Here is a 21007-nt window from a genome sequence, read left to right as displayed (position 1 = left end):
CGTGTCAGCAGCAGATCCTCGCCCCATAACAGTGTCATGACCACATTTTTTGCTTAAAATTTTATTTTCCTATTTTCCTCCTCTAAAACCAGGGTGCGTCTTATGGTCTGGTGTGTCTTTTTTCCTTAACTACTTTTTTTTTTACTGGTTTAGATACAGTGCCTACAAGTAGTATTCAACCCCCTGCAGATTTAGCAGGTTTACACATTCGGAATTAACTTGGCATTGTGACATTTGGACTGTAGATCAGCCTGGAAGTGTGAAATGCACTGCAGCAAAAAAGAATGTTATTTCTTTTTTTATTTTTTTTTTTTTAAATTGTGAAAAGTTTATTCAGAGGGTCAATTATTATTCAACCCCTCAAACCACAAGAATTCTGTTTGGTTCCCCTAAAGTATTAAGAAGTATTTCAGGCACAAAGAACAATGAGCTTCACATGTTTGGATTAGTTCTTTTTCCAGCCTTTTCTAATTAAGACCCTCCCCAAACTTGTGAACAGCACTCATACTTGGTCAACATGGGAAAGACAAAGGAGCATTCCAAGGCCATCAGAGACAAGATCGTGGAGGGTCACAAGGCTGGCAAGGGGTACAAAACCCTTTCCAAGGAGTTGGGCCTACCTGTCTCCACTGTTGGGAGCATCATCCGGAAGTGGAAGGCTTATGGAACTACTGTTAGCCTTCCACGGCCTGGACAGCCTTTGAAAGTTTCCACCCGTGCCGAGGCCAGGCTTGTCCGAAGAGTCAAGGCTAACCCAAGGACAACAAGGAAGGAGCTCCGGGAAGATCTCATGGCAGTGGGGACATTGGTTTCAGTCAATACCATAAGTAACGTACTCCACCGCAATGGTCTCCGTTCCAGACGAGCCCGTAAGGTACCTTTACTTTCAAAGCGTCATGTCAAGGCTCGTCTACAGTTTTCTCATGATCACTTGGAGGACTCCGACAGACTGGTTCAAGGTTCTCTGGTCTGATGAGACCAAGATCGAGATCTTTGGTGCCAACCACACACACGTGACGTTTGGAGACTGGATGGCACTGCATATGACCCCAAGAATACCATCCCTACAGTCAAGCATGGTGGTGGCAGCATCATGCTGTGGGGCTATTTCTCAGCCAAGGGGCCTGGCCATCTGGTCCGCATCCATGGGAAGATGGATAGCACAGCCTACCTGGAGATTTTGGCCAAGAACCTCCGCTCCTCCATCAAGTCAAGGATCTTAAGATGGGTCGTCATTTCATCTTCCAACAAGACAACGACCCAAAGCACACAGCCAAGAAAACCAAGGCCTGGTTCAAGAGGGAAAAAATCAAGGTGTTGCAGTGGCCTAGTCAGTCTCCTGACCTTAACCCAATTGAAAACTTGTGGAAGGAGCTCAAGATTAAAGTCCACATGAGACACCCAAAGAACCTAGATAACTTGGAGAAGATCTGCATGGAGGAGTGGGCCAAGATAACTCCAGAGACCTGTGCCGGCCTGATCAGGTCTTATAAAAGACGATTATTAGCTGTAATTGCAAACAAGGGTTATTCCACAAAATATTAAACCTAGGGGTTGAATAATAATTGACCCACACTTATGTTGAAAATTTATTAAAATTTAACTGAGCAACATAACTTGTTTGTTTGTAAGATTTATGCATCTGTTAATAAATCCTGCTCTTGTTTGAAGTTTGCAGGCTCTAGCTTATTTGCATCTTATCAAACCTGCTAAATCTGCAGGGGGTTGAATACTACTTGTAGGCACTGTAGGTCCACCCTCTAAGGCTGTATGCGCACATTGCGTCGTGTCCCTGCAGAAATGTCTGCAGGGATTTGACAGCACATGTGCGCGTCAAATCACTGCAGAAACACTGCATAATGAATGCAGTGTTTCTGCAGGAAAAAAAAGCAGATTTCATGCGCTCTGGATGCAGCTTCTCCCATAGACAGAGCGGGACCTGCATCCAAAGCGCACGGAATAATTGACATGTTTCTTCTTAGAACGCAGCGATTTGGAACAAAATTTTGGCATCCAAATCGCTGCGCTCTCAAACGCAATGTGCGCAAGTCTCATGCACAATCTACATAGACTGTGCTGGGGACGCAGGTCGCATGCATTTAAGCTGCGGTGCAATATGCAGCGTAAATGCATGAAATTCGGCAACGTGCACATGAGCCCTTACTGTCAGAAAGTGCACACAGTGTCTAGAGTAAATATTTTTCCCCATCAAATTCATTAAAACCGTATAGGTTCTAGATGTATTGAAATGTACTCATGTTTCAATATGTTACCTATTGAGAATACTGACAAAAAAAAAAAAAAAAAAAAAGACATTTTTTTTCTTTGGGAACAAACAATGTCAATTACATTTTCTTGTGGGTCAAAAATAAAAAAAAAAAAAACAACCTTTTAGGCCCTGTGCGCACTTACCGGATTTTGCCGCGGATTTGCTGCATGTTTCGCTGCAGAAAATGTTCATAACATCTCTGCAGTGAATCACCAGCAAAACCTATGGGAAAAAAAATTCTGTGCGCACTAGGAGGAATTTGACAGCTGCATGTTTTGCTGCGGGATTCCCGCAGCAAAAACAATTGCATGTCAATTCTTTTCCGCACGTCGCTGCGGGATTTCACTCCATTGACTCCAATGTAATCGTGAAATCCCGCAGGGAATAACGCAGGCAGCAAATTCTGTGCGGTTCACTGCATTTTCCTGCGTTATTCCCTGCGGTATTTCGCGGTTTACCTGCAGTAATGTACATCGCTTGCCTGCGGTTTTGCAGGGAAGTGATGTCATTACAGGAAGAGGAAGCAAAGCAGAGAGTAAACACACAGACATGACAGACATAGAACACAGACACGAAGAACACACATAGAAAGCAAACGGAAATATAGAAAAAAAAAAAAAAAACACGTGGGCTCCGCTGTATATTTACCGTCTAGCCGAGGTAAACACACAGCGGCGGCCCGGTATTTTCAGGCTGGGGAGGGCGAGCGGCAGGGTTATTGTCCCCCGCCTCACTCCCCCTCCCGCAGCCGTAAATATCAGCCGCAGCTGCCCCGGGACTGTCGCATGCATTATGCGGCAATACCGGCGTGTCCCCGGCTCTTCCTGCCGCCGTGTAGCAGTGGCAGTCAGGGTAATACAAGGGGTTAATGGTGGCGGATCACCGCCATTAACTCCAGGCTTGATCATGGCAGCGTCTATGTGATAGCTGACATGATCAACCCGTAAGTAAAGTGAAAAAACACACACACCGATAAATCCTTTATTTTAAATAAAACACAAATAAGCCTCGTTCACCCTTTTATTAACCCCTCCCGAAACAAAGCTCCGGCGTAATCCACAGCTCCGGCGTCCTGCGAGGCTAAAGCCTGCTTTACACCAGGCAATCTATCGTGCGATAGATCGTCGGGGGTCACGGTTTTTGTGACGCACATCCGGCATCGCTGGCGATGCCGGCCTGTGTGACACCTCCTAGCGACGCAGTATCGCTCACAAATCGTGAGTCCGGTACTGCTCGTTAGGTTCCATAATATCGGTTACTTTAGTTGACCATCGTTTCCGTGGTAGCACACGTCGCTCCGTGTGACACCACGGGAACGATGATCAGCTCACCTGCCTCCCGCGGCCGCCGCCGTCTCTATGTGGAAGGAAGGAGGTGGGCGGGATGTTTACATCCTGCTCATCTCCGCCCCTCCGCTTCTATTGGCCGGCGGCCGTGTGACGTCGCTGTGACGCCGAACGTCCCTCCCACTCCAGGAAGTGGACGTTCGCCGCCCACAGCGAGGTCGCACGAGAGGTAAGTATGTGTGACGGGGGTTACTACCTTTGTGCGACACGGGCAGCGATTTGCCCGTGACGCAAAAAGGACGGGGGCGGGTACGATCGATTGTGAAATCGCACAATCGGTCGTACCGTGTAAAGCAGGCTTTACATCCAGCCGCGACTGACACAGACACTGCTGAATGAATGCAGCCTCGCAGCGAGACAGCAGAGGTAATTACCGGTCATTTCCCACGGCCGGTAATGGGAACTCACTGCCGACCGTGGGAAATGCAGCGATCTGTCCTCTATCTATCCCTCTATCTATTCTTCTGTCTCTTTATCTATCTACCATCTAAGAAGGAAATTATTATTATTTTTTTTTTTTCTAATGTGCTTTATTGCATTGAATGCAATAAAGCACATGTACCAACCCGCACGAGGCAATTCCGCGAACAATACCGCGGTAAAGCCGCAGCAAACCACATGCGGTTTTCGGGTGCGGTTTGCCGAGTTTTTTTTTTTACCGCGGGTGCGGTAATCTTTCAGTGCCTGCGGAATTTTCTTGAGAAAATTCCATTTTCCAGTGCGCACAGGGCCTTAGAAACACCTATTAATACCTGAAGTTTTTTTTGTTTTTTTTTTCAATTACAGAGGTCATGGCGCAGGAAGGGAGAGGAGGTAAGCTGTATCAATCTAGTGTCACTGGTGTGATTGTGTCAGTAATGAAGTGATTAAATAAAAGCTTGCCACAGAACTATTAGTGTAAGTATATTATAAGGCCCAGTGACCAGACTACACGCAAGACTGGATTTACACTTTATTGCGATGTGACATAAGCTGAACTCTGACACCCATGTGTCTGATGTACACAGTTGCACATCTTCTGACCCATACTCAACAAACTTGGATCGTGACACATGAATGACCAAGTAAAGCCTATGTCACATCAAAGGTTTAAAGGGGTTATCCGGCTTATTTTGAGGTTTTTTTTTCATTATTACCCTATTGGGCTACATTGGGGCAGGTAAGTAGATAGTGACCACTTACCTGCCCTGCTGTTAGCCCCTCTCCCCCGGCTCAGAGTGGTAATGTGACCGCTCCTGCCGCGATTTTGCTGCTTCCGGTCATTTCATGTCAACATGAGCAGGGCCATGTTGACATGCAAATTTGGAAACAGCATGTCGCCTCCCTGCTGGGCAGGTACAGTGCGATGAGCCCCGCCACCTTCCCTGCACCCTCCCACACATTCCCCCGCACCCTGTACTCTGCCCACAACCTCCCCCTGCACTTCTGTGGGAACCGTGACCTGGGGGCCAGGCCTGGCGGCGGCTGCCGTGGTGTCAGCGCCAGCACCGGGCCCCAGCTCAGGATCGCACATTCAAATATACCGGCATCACAGATGCCGATATATTTGAAAACGCTGATGAGAGGGAGCGCGGCTTCTCATCACTGCCTGGCTGTCTGTGCTCTCTTCAGCACAGCGGTGAAGTCACTACTGTGCTGATATGGCCAGAGCACAGACAGCGCGCGAACGTGCAGGAGCGGCGGGGACCGAGGACGGGTGAGTATGTACTCCCTATGGGGGGGGGGGGAATCGGTGCACAGCCCGATATGTGTGTGTGTGTGTGTGTGTATGCGGTGCACAGCCTGGTGTGTGTGTGTGTGTATGCAGTGCACAGCCTGGTGTGTGTGTGTGTGTGTGTATGCGGTGCACAGCCTGGTGTGTGTGTGTATGCGGTGCACAGCCTGGTGTGTGTGTGTGTGTGTGTGTATGCGGTGCACAGCCTGGTGTGTGTGTGTGTATGCGGTGCACAGCCTGGTGTGTGTGTGTGTATGCGGTGCACAGCCTGGTGTGTGTGTGTATGCGGTGCACAGCCTGGTGTGTGTGTGTATGCGGTGCACAGCCTGGTGTGTGTGTGTATGCGGTGCACAGCCTGGTGTGTGTGTGTATGCGGTGCACAGCCTGGTGTGTGTGTGTGTGTGTGTGTGTGTATGCAGTGCACAGCCTGGTGTGTGTGTGTGTGTGTGTATGCGGTGCACAGCCTGGTGTGTGTGTGTGTGTGTATGCGGTGCACAGCCTGGTGTGTGTGTGTGTGTGTGTGTGTGTGTATGCGGTGCACAGCCTGGTGTGTGTGTGTATGCGGTGCACAGCCTGGTGTGTGTGTGTATGCGGTGCACAGCCTGGTGTGTGTGTGTGTGTGTGTGTGTATGCGGTGCACAGCCTGGTGTGTGTGTGTGTGTGTATGCGGTGCACAGCCTGGTGTGTGTGTGAGTATGCGGTGCACAGCCTGGTGTGTGTGTGTGTGTGTGTATGCGGTGCACAGCCTGGTGTGTGTGTGTGTGTGTATGCGGTGCACAGCCTGGTGTGTGTGTGTATGCGGTGCACAGCCTGGTGTGTGTGTGTGTATGCAGTGCACAGCCTGGTGTGTGTGTGTATGCGGTGCACAGCCTGGTGTGTGTGTGTATGCGGTGCACAGCCTGGTGTGTGTGTGTATGCGGTGCAGAGCCTGATGTGTGTATGCGGTGCACAGCCTGATGTGTGTGTATGCGGTGCAGAGCCCGATGTGGGGCTGTTATTTGCAATGCTGTAGTGATAACAGGTCAGTGCTAGGGCAGACTATACTGACAGGGACTGTGTGTGCAGGGGGCGGGCAGAGGGTGGGGCTGGACACTGGGGTGGGGCTGGACACTGAAGCCGGGCGGTGCCAGCTGTGACTGGGAGGTTCAGCACAGGAAGTGGTAAGTTTGCTTGTGCTGGATGTAAACAAGGAGCTGCAGAGAATAAAAGGGATAATTCAAGAGGAACAAAAGTTAGAAAACAAAAAATAACAATGTAGGGGTGTTTTATATGACAATACAGCACAGATTAGCTTAAACTCAAAAATTTTTGTTATGTCGGACAACCCCTTTAACTACAGGCATTTATAAGGAAGGGAGTTATGCAGCGGGCAACTAATGTTACTAACGGAGCAGAATAGAACTGCAATAGGTATTAGCATAGTACAATACATCATTAGGCACTCAATGTACTAGTAAACAGAATGTATATTGCAAGACACCTATTCATGATTTCCAATTATTTTTTTCCAAATAAGAAAAAAAAAACACAGAGGGTTATATAGTAAAGCTGCATTTTGAAAGTTACATTTCCTAACTCTTTGGCCAAGCGCAATTAATAGAATGAATGATATTTTAGAAACCACCATACAGAACATGTCAAGATAATATTCAAGCAAGATGACAGAAAACATAATTGTCAACAATAGAACTGAAAATGCTAACAGAACCTGGGCTTGCAAATATATTTGTGGTATATTCCACAACTAGCCACTAAGGTATTATTACTGTCACACAAAATTACTACCGTGTTTCCCCGAAAGTAAGACAGTGTCTTACATTCTTTTTACCCCCAAAAGTCCCACTATGTCTTACTTTCGGGGTATGTCTTATATTGGAAAAAAAATCCCACAGCAATCGCAGCAAGCCTCCATGCAATGTACCGTATGGGGACTTGCCGCGATTGCTGCACATGAGGGCATTGAGGCTGCGTGTTTTTGTATGTTGTCCGTGGTCCTGATGGACCACGGACAACATTACTGCAACATTTCTCGGTGGCAGAGCGTTCGGCTGAGCGCCCGACCGCCGGCATGTGACAGCTCTCAGCTGAGCGCTCGGTCGCCGGCATGTCAGGGCGCTCAACTGGGCGCTCGGCCGCCGGCAAGTCAGGGCGCTCAGCTGAGCGCTCGGCCGGTACTGTAAAGAAGATCTGTGCGCTCGGCCGCCGGCATGTCAGGGCGCTCAGCTGGGCGCACGGCCGCCGGCATGTGACGGCTCTCAGCTGGGCGCTCGGTTGCCGGCATGTCAGGGCACTCAGCTGAGCGCTCGGCCGCCGGCGTGTCAGGGCGCTCGGCTGGGCGCCTGACCGCCAGCATGTGACGGCTCTCAGCTGACCGCTCGGCTGCCGGCATGTCAGGGCGCTCAGCTGAGCGCTCGGCCGCCGGCATGTCAGGGCGCTCAGCCGGTACTGTAAAGAAGAAAAAAAATAAATAAATAACGCTTTCCGTTTACTATGTCTTACTTTCGGGGTACGTCTTACATTAGCCGACCCCCCAAAACCCCCACTACGTCTTACTATCGAGGGTGTCTTACTATCGGGGAAACACGGTATCCAGTATTTGGGATAGCATAAAGTCTGACCTGCTTTCCTTTACCAAGAGTAAATACCCAATAATATTCAGCTTTTTAAGATGGAATTTAACTAATCTGAATAATACATCGATGTAATGTACATGAGTTCAGATGTTTTAATGCTTACCCTGTGTATTATTCCAGCCGAATGGATGTACTGCAAAAAAAGGATACAATTATCAATGGCTTTTTATATAAGTGCATATTCAAAGCAGAAATACATGGCTTTTAGACAAAGAACATAACCACTTTCAAACTTTACACATCACGTTTATGTACTTAACCCCTTCGCCCCCAGCCTATTTTTACCTTCCTGACCAGGCCAATATTTTTCAATTCTGACCAGTGTCATTTTATGTGGCTATAACTCTGGAACGCTTCAATATATTACAAGGATTCGGTGAATATTTTTTTTTGTGACATGTTGTACTTCATGTTAGGGGCACATTTTGGTATATACGGTTTGCGTTTCTGAAAAAAATCTCAAAATTTCACAACTTAATTTTGCCCTTTACCAGATTGTTATACCCCAAAAATAAATAAACATTTACCACAGGTCTACTTTACATCAGCCCCATTTTTTTTTTTTTTTAAATTTTGTTAGGAAGTTACAAGAGTTAAAAAGTTTAATCAGCAATTTCTCATTTTTCCAACAAAATTTACAGAACCAATTAGAATTATTAAATATTAAAAAAAGAATTTATTTAGAAGTGTGAAGAGCACTTTGAACCTAGAGATGCTACCCACAATTTTAGAAAGTTGAGCCGTTAAAATGAAAAAATAAATTTCTCCCCACAAACTAGTTTCTTTATCCCCAAATTTTTAATTTTCACAAGGGTACCAGGAGAAAAAAAAAAACCCAAAACATACAATCTGTTTTGTAATTTTTCTTGAGGGCGCCATAACCTACAATCGGGAACTACCTTTTAGGCACAGTGAAAAGTGCAAAAGGGAAGGAGCACCGGATTATTGTTCAGATTTTGCCGTAATGCTTTGTGGATGCCATGTCACATTAGCAGACTCCCCAAGGTAACAGACAAGCCGAATGCCCCCATAAATGACCCTATTTTACAAATTCTACATCTCAGTGAATTCATCAAGAGGTGCAGTAATCATATTGAAATCACAGGTATGTCACAGCATTTTATACCATTGGGGTGAAGAAAAAAAAATTATTACATTTTTAGCACAAGATTTTAGCCAGAGATTCTACATTTTCACAGGGGGAAATTGTTAAAAAAAGCACCAAATGTGTCACAATTTCTGCAATACCCCACATGTGGCTGTACAGTACTGTAAAGCCAGAAGTGCACAAAAACTCTGGTTGACCACACTTATGCGCACTGAAAATGATGGGATTGTAAGACAGAGTCCAAAACGACTCTATGCCACCTCATAAGGAATCTTATTGTGAATCACATTTTTCCGAGATTTACATAGAAACTGCAACGTAAGTGTTCAGCATAGAGCGCAGGATAAAGGTCAACCGAACCTTACTGTGATCTTTCACAAGAAAAATGAACATCTCAACAGCAGGTTAAGAACTGCCTTTCTTTTTTATTCTGTTCACCATGCAGCATAGGCGATTAGGTGGCTTTAGTCTTCGGTTTGGTGCACTTTGATTTATATACCTGATTTATGTTTGGCTACTATCGCACTAAAAACACTTTTACAAAATAAAGATTTTGCATAATATTATTTTGAGAGCTATTTTTGCTCTATATTTCTGCCAACAGTCATGTGAAGACTTGTTTTTTTGCGGGATGAGTTAATGGTTTTATTGGCACATTTTTTGATTGGCTTCTATTCCGATTTTTCAGATTCATAATGAACAAAAACCAGTATTTTTTTTTCCCCACTGTTCACTGTTGCAAAAAAGTGACAAGACAGCTTTATTCTTTGGGTCAGTAAGATTACAGTGATATCACATTTTTTTTTTATGTTTTACAGCTTTTACAAAGTAAAACATTTCAGAGAGAAAAAGAATGGGTTTTGCATTGCTATATCCTGAGAGGTATGTCTTTTTTAGTGTTCTGCTGACAGAGCTGCACGGCGCTTTGTTGTTTTTTTTTTAGGGAAAGTTGTGATGTTTTCAGCTATTTTTATTTATATGCTACTTTTTTCACCCGTATGATGAAAGCAATCGGTTTTTGCCATTTTTTTTTTTTTTTTTACAGTGTTCACTGAAGGTGTTAAATAGTGTCACCATTTTATAGATTGGGTTCTGGAAAAGGCAATACCAAAGGTGTACATTTTTTGGTTTATTTTTACATAGATTTAAGCATTTATTAGTATGATTTGTTTTTTTATTTTTTTGTTCTTCATTTTGTGATTATTTTTAAAATTAAAAAAAAAAAAACAAGAAAAAAACAAACTTTCTTTTCTTTTTTACTTAGTCTCTGTATGGCACTTTAGCTTTTATTACTCTGATCACAGGTATAATGTATATATACAAGTATTGCAATATATTACACCTATCAGTGTTATACTGACAGAAGCCTGTTTGACCTCGGGTTGCCATGACTACAATCATACCCCCGTGATTTCTTTGCATGGGCCCTGATCGGGTGGGAGAGGGATCGCACTTCTTTTCCAGGCATCCTATATGTTGCGATCACTATTGATAGCGGCATTTAGAAGGTTAAATAGCCAAAGGCAGTGCAGAGACTGTCCTTGGCTATGACAATCGGAGCTCCGCTATCACTGTTAAGCTCCCGGTAGAGATCTTGTGGGCATCTTGTGTATGTCAATTTGTGGGAAGTCACCACAAAAAATGACTTACGGATTTATCAAATGTCAGGAAGGCTTTAAACTAAATACAATTTGACAATATTTTGGGCACTCATGCGCTTTGCTTTTATTATAATTTCGGTTATGGAGCTTTTTTTTAAACCTGTAGGATTATTATTCTATGTATACGTTATTGATTTTTATAACGCAAGGTGAAATACAATGTTTAGTTATGTTTAGTTATGTTGACAACATGCAAAATAAGTAAGAAATTATAGTCAAGTCTATATAAAAGTTTAACATTTTAACCAGGAAGGGGGAAGGATGAGGGGAAGAAAGAAAAAAAAAAACAAAACAAAACAAAAAAGGGAGGAGAATTGTGTAGGAAACTGAGTTCTGAAATTTGTTTAACTTTTAGTCGTATTTTTGTACATAAAACTTGTCTAACTCTAAAACTGCAAAGTAGAATCTCAAGATAAATAAAACGGAAGAATTCATCTTATTACATATTACCCTTAATATTACTATTATATACTATTATTTCAAGCACAGATGGAACTTTGTCGTCTTTCCAGTTGGCTGCTAGAAATTTTTTTATCACTTGGATGATGTGACATGTGATGTGTATACAATTCAGATTAAGTTCATCTAGGCTGATGGATAATAAAACTAATTCCGCTGTAAAACTAACATTTTATTAGCTGTAGAGATACTCCTCCATAATCTGACATCTCTCCATACGTTCTTCAATTTTGGACAGCTCCAGAATATATTTCGAGTAGTTCCCTTTTCACCACAATTTCTCCAGCACATTTCAGAATTTGTGGTAGAGAATCTTTTTAGCTTTTGTGGGGTATTACACCACTCAGCGCATATCTTTAAATATGTTTCTTGTAAAGATGAGTTGGAGTCTTAGCTATAGCAGATTTCCATTTATTAGTTGGAAAGGTCATTCCCATTTCTTTTTCCCCATTTTTTTCATATTTTTCAGCTTCTTACATTTGTAGTCATCATTTGGTATTGAGTATACGTAAGTGGTCCTCCAAAAGCTGATGTTTGTTGGGTTGTTAAGTAAATTTATAATGGTTTTAGGATTTTTTGTAGACATAAGATGTGTTTGTTGAACAATATCTATGATGCGTTTCCACTCTTTTACGGTTGTTGGTAGTTTGTGTCCTACACTCAGGACATCGAAGGGGATAATGTCGTTATCTATTATGTCACTGAGGTATTTTATTCCGTATTTAAAATTATGCAACTTTTTTTTTAAACCTGTAGGATTATTTTTCTATGTGACTTTGTATATGCAGGTAATACTACGCAATTTAAATGTTATACTTACACAAAGACTACATAGAAGATTGTTTTGTTTTTGTTTTTTTAAATTAGAGGTGGTAGAGTTGCCCAAAGAAACAAAAAAAAGTAATAAAAAAGATATCTTTATTATTTGTCAGGAGCCCTTTGGAAATTGGAACTCCAATAGTAACGGCATCCTCTTTTTCACTACCTTTAAAGAAATTCCCTTAATCTCCTCTCTTTAATTTAGTCTATTTTGTTTAATGCCACATTTAAATTGAGACACACAATTTTATTTTTTTTTGCTCTGAAAATTTTCTGAGTATCATTAGATCAGCCATGTCCCCTTTCCTCCTCACTGTCCTGTGTCTGGTTATAAGATAACTGGCTGCAGTAGATGTGTCTCTGCTACGCCCTGGCTAAAGAGTAGCAAAAGCTTGCCAAATCTCATCCTCTATTCTAGGGAGTGGTTTTAGCTGTCCTTCAGCTAAAGATGAAACTGATCAGTGGGAGGTTAAAAGGAACCTGTCATGTCCAATATGCACCCAGAACCACACGCAGTTCTGGGTGCATATTGCTAATCCCTGCCTACCTCAAAACTCTGGGGTCATGCGCACTGAGCTGAAATCCAGCATCAGACGCGATGGCGGCGGAGAGGTGAGTGAGCTCATCCTGTGACGCTGCACATTCATTAGCATGTTAGCACACCCGCAGGGGCATACTAACATGCTAATAGAGCTGACTAGCCAGGGGAATTAACGCCTAGGGGACTAGTCCCCTCGCTAATTAGCTTACAGTAAAAGATCTCTAAAAAATACCTTTTCTAAAGATCTCTATCTATGCTAGTATATACAGGGACGGTTAGGCAGTGATCAATATGCACCCATAACTGCTCGTGGTTCTGGGTGCATATTGGACCTGACAGATTCCCTTTATGGGCCTGACATGTTTACAGTAATCTGCCAGCTAGTAATGACTGAGCAGCAAGTATCATGCACTGGTCCTATTCACTAGAAGGAGAGACGGCAGATATCTGCAGTTGTGATGTCACAGACCCTGCTTACTTCCTCATGCAGAAGTGAGCAGAGAAGAATTACTTGTTTATCTTGGTTTTCTTCATGATTCCTAGGAGACTGAAGATCATGGGGAAAATGACTCAGTATACCAAACACTGACAGTAGCTATATAATTTTTTTATGGCAGTTGAAACATTTCTTTCTAGGTTTAGTGTTTACCTAGTATCTCAGTCGTAACAGGAGCCCTCCCTCCACCCAAATACCCTCACTGTCTTAAGTCATGGAATGCCATTTTGCCATACTTGTAAACACACAGGGGTAGTAAAACGTCTACTATTGGAGATAAGATAACTCCTGTTGCTGGAAGAATATGAAAGTAACTTTTATTTGTCAACTGGGAGCTTACGAAATCTTTTGGCAAACTTGTAAGTTCTCCCTTGCAGGCTTAGTATGTGCTTCCTGTTCCTTTGTACCTTGTCCCTTACTTATAAACAATATTTCATGTTACTCAAATGTAACTCTAATACTAAACACATTCACAAAAATAGATAGTAAACATCTGGTCTGCATATAAAAAAGGTCAGACAGACAATCTGCTAAACGGTTGACTGAACAAGACAAAAAATTATGCCACTTCTAGTTTTCATTGTTTATAAATTATGTGCAAATTACTGGTTGTAGCAGAGCAACCTAGAAGTCAGATTTCCTTGGTACAATATATGTATTTAGGCAAACCAAATACATATTTTATTTAATTACTATTCAGTTTGCGTGTTCTTTAAATAATCACTGTATTCTTTGTTAACATATGTAAAAATGACAAAGGTTCAATGCATGCTTAATGCAACACAAAGAATGGTAATGTATGATCTCCAAACATTTTTTTGTAAAAGGCAACATGTCAGGACAAGGCTGTAAGCAAGTCAGAAAAGAATTTGTAACAAGCCACAACAAAATTAGGGAATGCAATTTGTAACTTCTAAAAAGGAAAAATATAACACCTGAATAGCTGCAATAGTAATTACCTTGATTAATGGAATATTCTAAAATTATTTCCAGGAGCATTTTCTGCAGTAGTAATATGACGAGTGAACTGCTCAGTAAGCATAACGCGCAATTTGGTGCTCGGTAGTCATCTGCAGACTACCGTATACTGAAGTCAATGGGGGACTCGAACATTTTTCTGGAGGATTTTCATAAATAGTGCTCAAGTTACCCATTGACTTCCGTTATACTCTAAACGAGTACTGAGTATCAAAACGCTCATTCTGCTTACAGAGCAGATTGCTTATCACTAGTAAAGAACTCTTCTAGACTTCACACAAAATATATATAATATACAGTGGAACCTTGGATTACGAGCATAATTGGTTCCGGGAGTGTGCTCTTAAACCAAGTTACTCTAATATCAAAGTGAATTTTCCCATAGGAAATAATTGAAACACAGAAAATTCGTTCCACAAGCCAAAACTATTTACTGTATTTATACAAACTTATTACAGTAATACAAAATAATGTAATAGTCAAAATTATTACAGTACAGTAATACAAAATACTGTACAATGCAGTAAAAGCATATAAAACAAATTAAACTGCACATTAGCTTTCAATAAAATTGTTGGTGTGCGAGAGGTAGAGTAGAAGGAATGTTCTATACCGTTAGAAAGTACAATACTGTATCCACAAATGCGAATTGATATACAAGCTATATAGTATATACTATACATTGGTGTACTGTATACAGTACATATGTACAGAAAGATGCCTCCAGAGCAGGTCAGACCGTGGTGAAAGGACGGAACCAGAAGTGTACACGGCATTTGCTTTTATTGCAAAGCATTGCTCTTAAACCAAGTTACAAATTTGTAAAAAGCTTTGCTTATCTTGCAAAACACTATTATATTACAAATGTTAAATATATATATATATATATATATATATATATATATATATATATATATATATATATATATATATATATATATATATATATAGTGAGACTGTGACCGGGGTTATCTATGACGGCCGGTATGTCTCGCCCCGGCTGTGCTCACTCCATGATAGAAAGTAAATCCACTATAGGGTTAATGCTGTTTCCCTACAGGCTGAAGGAAGGGTTAAATAGAATCAGGAACAAGGGCAGGTGTGCCGGGTGTGAGGGAGTGAACAGAACTTCCTGAGTTTTCTGCTGGGGAGGCACATGTATTGTGTTATGGACTTTTGTTTTGGACATTAAAACCGTGTGCTGTGAACCTTAATGCCTGGATCCCGTGTCTTCTGCTGCGCAGCCGACCGTGCTACCTCACAGATGGTGGAGAATCGGCGGGCATGACAGCCGGTGAGGTGTAGCATCCATCCCTGGTGACCCAGCTGCGCATGTCCTGGATTCGAGCGGCTATACTACAGCCCAAACCCGGCGACGCCATGGAGGACATACTAAAGCATTTGGCTCAGGCTAATGCACAGCAGCAACAGGCTAATGCACAGCAGCAACAGGCTAATGCACAGCAGCAACAGACCAATGCACACCTGCTCCAATCCTTGCAAGTGCAGGAAAAAAAATTCCAAGAACAGATGGATCAGGCCAATGCACGTCAGCAGCAAGCCTTGCAATTTCAGGAAAAAAGGCACCAAGAACAGCTGGTTCTCCTGGCCAAGTCGATCCGTGCCGGACCGGCAGCAACAACCCCGGGACCGGGTGACGACGGCAGCGTCCGGAAAGCGGTGAGACAAGCGTTGCAAAAGATGACCCCGGGTGATGATGTGGAAGCGTTCCTGGCGGTGTTTGAGCGGGTGGCCGAGCGGGAAAAGCTGCCGACCCCGCAGTGGGCTGAGGTATTGTCGCCCTATCTGACGGGGGAACCCCAAAAAGCGTACCTGGACCTCTGTACCGAGGACGCCATTGACTGTGACCCTGAAAGCCGAAATACTGGCTCGGTTGGGGGTGAATACGTATGTGCGGGCTCAGCGGGTAAATCAGTGGTTCTATGAGGAAGCCAAACCCGTACGCTCCCAGGCCTATGACTTGTTGCATCTTGTAAAGAAGTGGTTGCAGCCTGACACTCTGAGCCCGGCGCAAATGGTGGAAAGGGTAGTAGTGGATCGTTTTGTGCGCACTTTACCCGTCACCGTTCAACGGTGGGTCGGACAGGGTGACCCGAGTACCCTGGACCAATTAGTGTCCCTGGTAGAGCGGCATGTGGCTACGCAGGACTTGATACGGGACACTGAGACTTTGCGTACCACCCGTCGGTCCGGCCCCTCCAAGCCTAGGGCCAAGGACCCACCGCTGACAACGGTGCAGGAGTCCCCTACCGTCCCGTCTGAGGCCGCGGCCGCCATTCCTGAGGTCCGGAAGGTTCTGTACCCTAAACGACAACCCGTCAAGGGGGTTTCCGTCCCCATTAGATGTTGGCGGTGCCAGCGGGTGGGACATATGGAAGCCCAGTGTCCACTCACCACGGAGCCCATGGATTGTGGGGTTACCCGGCGGGGTTCAATGTATGCTCAGGTGGTGTGTACCGCTGACCTGGTCTCCCCAGAGACGGAGCCCCACTTGTGCCAAATACAGGTGAATGGATGTCCGGTTACAGGATTGTTGGATTCCGGAAGCTTAGTGACCCTTGTGCGATCCACCTTGAGGGCTAAAGTAAAGGCCACAGGACGCACCGTGGGGGTGGTTTGCATACATGGGGACCGCCGCGACTATCCCACGGGGATTATCACCATCACAGCACCTTGCGGTCAGGTGCAACATGAGGTGGGACTTCTTAACACTCTTCCTTATGACGTGATCCTAGGAAGGGATCTGCCCTATTTTTGGACTTTATGGAGGGGACCCCCTAAGTCCCCTCAGATATTGGTTGGTCCGGGACCTGAGCCCTACAATCCTGAATCCGGGACACCTGCCGTAGGGGTCACCATGATAGGGACAGAGTGTGAACCCGGTAGGTCGCCCCTAGAGGTATTGGCAGGAGAGGCTGAGACGGTCGAGCCCATCCCGGAGTTGGAGGCGTCCCCGGATACGTTTGGGACAGCCCAACTCCAGGACCCTACGTTGATACATGCCCGGAGTCGGGTGACAGTAGTTGACGGGGTGGCACAGCTGCCCGGTGCCCAGGTAAGGTACCCCCATTTCGCTCTTAAGCAGGATTTACTCTACCGGGTAGATGAAATACGGGGCGTGGGGGTAGAACAGTTGGTGGTGCCCCAGCCGCATCGCCGGCGGGTCCTCGACTTGGCTCATAAACACCTGATGAGTGGCCACCTAGTGGTCAAGAAAACGCAGGAGCGAATATTGCAAAGGTTCTATTGGCCCGGGGTCTTTGGGGAGGTAAAACGGTTCTGCGAAACCTGCCCGGAGTGTCAGCTTACCGCACCCCTGACCCATTTTCGCAGTCCGTTGGTACCGTTACCCATTATAGAAGTCCCTTTTGAACGGATAGGGATGGATCTGGTGGGGCCCCTCGTAAAGTCCGCTCGAGGGCACCAACACATCCTAGTGATCGTTGACTATGCCACCCGGTATCCCGAGGCGATACCTCTCAGACATACTGCAGCAAAGCTTATAGCTCGGGAGTTGCTTGCTGTGTTCTGCCGGGTGGGGTTGCCCAAGGAGATCCTTACGGATCAGGGGACCCCATTCATGTCTAAAGTGACCAAAGAGCTATGCCGGCTACTCCAGATCAAGCAGTTGCGTACGTCTGTGTATCATCCTCAAACGGACGGTTTAGTCGAGCGTTTCAATAAAACCCTGAAAACCATGCTAAGAGGGGTGATCTCAAAAGACGGGAAAGACTGGGATATGATGCTTCCCTATTTGATGTTTGCCATACGAGAGGTGCCACAGGCATCCACGGGGTTTTCGCCTTTTGAATTGTTATACGGGCGACATCCCCGGGGATTGTTGGACATGGCAAAAGAAACATGGGAACAAGAGCCCACCCCCCATAAAAGTGTGATCGAACACATTTTAGGTATGCAGAACCGCATAAGCGCGGTCATGCCAATTGTGAAGGAGCATTTACAGGAGGCTCAGGCCGCGCAAAGCGGCCGCTACAATAGACAAGCCACCGTGCGGACCTTTAAACCCGGGGATCGGGTGTTGGTATTAATCCCCACGGCGGAGAGTAAATTCCTGGCTCAGTGGCAAGGCCCCTACGAGATAAAGGAAAGAGTCGGGGTGGTTAACTATAAAGTATTGCAGCCCGGTAGGCGGAAACCTGAACAAATATACCATGTCAACCTATTAAAACCTTGGCAGGAACGGGAAAACCTGATGGCTGTTTTTTCCCCACCTCCCTCCTCTTCGGGTCGTTCACATCCGGCTCCAGCGACCTCCGGAGAGGACGAACCGGAAGTAAGGATTGGAGAAGCCCTCACCAAGCAACAGAGGCGAGAGGCCAGACGGTTGGTTCAGCAGAACCCCGATGTCTTCTCCGAGCTGCTCGGTAGGACCAGTCTGATACGACACGATATTGTCACAGAGCCCCACCTGAAGGTACGCCTGAAGTCATACCGGGTACCGGAGGCTCGACGACAAGCCATATCGGAGGAAGTAAAGACAATGTTACGTCTGGGGGTCATCGAAAAATCCCGGAGTGAATGGGCTAGTCCGATTGTCCTAATACCAAAACCCGATGGCTCCTTAAGGTTCTGCAATGACTTTAGGAGATTGAACGAAATATCCAAGTTCGATCTCTACCCCATGCCCCGGGTGGATGAGCTGATTGATAGGCTGGGACAGGCGCGATATTTTACCACGCTCGACCTGACCAAGGGGTACTGGCAGGTGCCACTAACGGAGTCCGCCAAGGAGAAAACCGCTTTTGTTACGCCGGAGGGTCTCTTCCACTATGTTGTCTTGCCTTTTGGGTTACATGGCGCTCCGGCCACGTTCCAGAGGTTGATGGACTTAGTGCTGGAACTCCACCAGGCGTATGCATCAGCGTACCTGGATGACATCATTATTTACAGCTCCGATTGGCAGACCCACTTGGAACAGGTACAAGCGGTGGTGGACGCGCTTCGAACAGCCGGATTGACAGCCAATCCCAAGAAATGTGCATTGGGACTCACGGAAGCCCGCTACTTGGGCTACGTGATAGGCCAAGGAGTGATTAAGCCCCAAATTAACAAGGTTGAGGCGATCCAGAAGTGGCCTAGACCCCTGACCACGAAGCAGGTTAGGGCCTTCCTGGGTATCGTGGGGTACTACAGGAGGTTTGTAAAGGATTTTGCGGGACTACCGTATCAGCCCCCTTGACGGACCTTCTCAAAGGCAAGAAGTCCGTCATGGTGCGCTGGACTCCGCAGGCCGAGGACTCCTTCCGGGCCCTGAAGGAGGTCCTGTGCAGACAGCCCGTTCTGGTCAACCCTGATTTCCGGAAGGAGTTCATTGTACAGACTGACGCCTCGGAGGTCGGCCTGGGGGCAGTGCTGTCTCAGGTGGTTCAGGGGGAGGAACACCCCGTCACCTTCTTAAGTAGGAAGCTCACCCCTCCCGAGCGGAATTATAGCGTAGTGGAGAAGGAGTGCCTGGCGATCAAGTGGGCCTTGGAGTCCCTACGCTATTACCTGCTGGGACGGCAGTTTCGCTTGGTGACGGATCACTCTCCACTGGTCTGGATGAGGTCCGCCAAGGAACGGAATGCCCGGGTTACCCGGTGGTTCCTTTCTCTGCAGAACTTCCGGTTTACGGTTGAACACCGGGCCGGTAGGTTGCAGGGCAACGCCGATGCCTTGTCCCGCGGCCCGTGTTTGATGGCTGGAGTTCAACCCCGCACGCTTGAACTGAGGGGGGGGGGTATGTGAGACTGTGACCGGGGTTATCTATGACGGCCGGTATGTCTCGCCCCGGTTGTGCTCACTCCATGATAGAAAGTAAATCCACTATAGGGTTAATGCTGTTTCCCTACAGGCTGAAGGAAGGGTTAAATAGAATCAGGAACAAGGGCAGGTGTGCCGGGTGTGAGGGAGTGAACAGAACTTCCTGAGTTTTCTGCTGGGGAGGCACATGTATTGTGTTATGGACTTTTGTTTTGGACATTAAAACCGTGTGCTGTGAACCTTAATGCCTGGATCCCGTGTCTTCTGCTGCGCAGCCGACCGTGCTACCTCACAATATATATATATTTTCATATCATATACACACATACACAGTGCAGACCAAACGTTTGGACACACCCTCTCATTCAAAGAGTTTTCATTATTTTGATGACTCTAAAAATTGTAGATTCACATCACAGCATCAAAACTATGAATGAAAACATGTGGAATGAAATACTTAAAAAAAGTGTGAAACAACTGAAAATATGTCTTATATTCTAGGTTCTTCAAAGTAGCCACCTTTTGCTTTGATTACTGCTTTGCACACTCTTGGCATTCTCTTGATGAGCTTCAAGAGGTAGTCACCGGAAATGGTTTTCCAACAGTCTTGAAGGAGTTCCCAGAAATGTTTAGCACTTGTTGGCCCTTTTGCCTTCACTCTGCGGTCCAGCTCACCCCAAACCATCTCGATTGGGTTCAGGTCTGGTGACTGTAGAGATCAGGTCATCTGGTGTAGCACCCCATCACTCTCCTTCTTAGTTAAATAGCCCTTACACAGCATGGAGCTGTGTTTGGGGTCATTGTCCTGTTGAAAAATAAACGATGGTCCAACTAAATGCAAACCGGATGGAATAGCACGCCGCTGCAAGATGCTGTGGTAGCCATGCTGGTTCTGTATGCCTTAAATTTTGAATAAATGCCCAACAGTGTCACCAGCAAAACACCATCACACCTCCATGCTTCACGGTGGGAACAAGCCATGTAGAGTCCATCCGTTCACCTTTTCTACAAAAACACGGTGGTTGGATCCAAAGATCTCAAATTTGGACTCATCAGACCAAAGCACATATTTCCACTGGTCTAATGTCCATTCTTTGTCTTGTTTAGCCCAAACAAGTCTCTTCTGCTTGTTGCCTGTCCTTAGCAGCAGTTTCCTAGCAGCTATTTTACCATGAAGGCCTGCTGCACAAAGTCTCCTC

General features: G+C 45.5%; 1 protein-coding gene across 1 annotated transcript in view; it reads right to left on the bottom strand.

The window, feature by feature from the left end:
• MAPK12 (mitogen-activated protein kinase 12) overlaps positions 1 to 21007 on the bottom strand; it is a 159945-nt gene that overhangs the window by 55044 nt on the left and 83894 nt on the right. The window contains exon 5 of the mRNA XM_075345089.1: positions 8066 to 8095. Coding sequence (XP_075201204.1) covers positions 8066 to 8095 — 30 coding nt within the window. The remainder of the gene's footprint in view (positions 1 to 8065; positions 8096 to 21007) is intronic.

This window comes from Anomaloglossus baeobatrachus, chromosome 4, assembly GCF_048569485.1.
Source record: "Anomaloglossus baeobatrachus isolate aAnoBae1 chromosome 4, aAnoBae1.hap1, whole genome shotgun sequence".
Taxonomy (NCBI): Eukaryota; Metazoa; Chordata; class Amphibia; order Anura; family Aromobatidae; genus Anomaloglossus; species Anomaloglossus baeobatrachus.
This window is presented reverse-complemented; position numbering and strand designations above follow the sequence as displayed.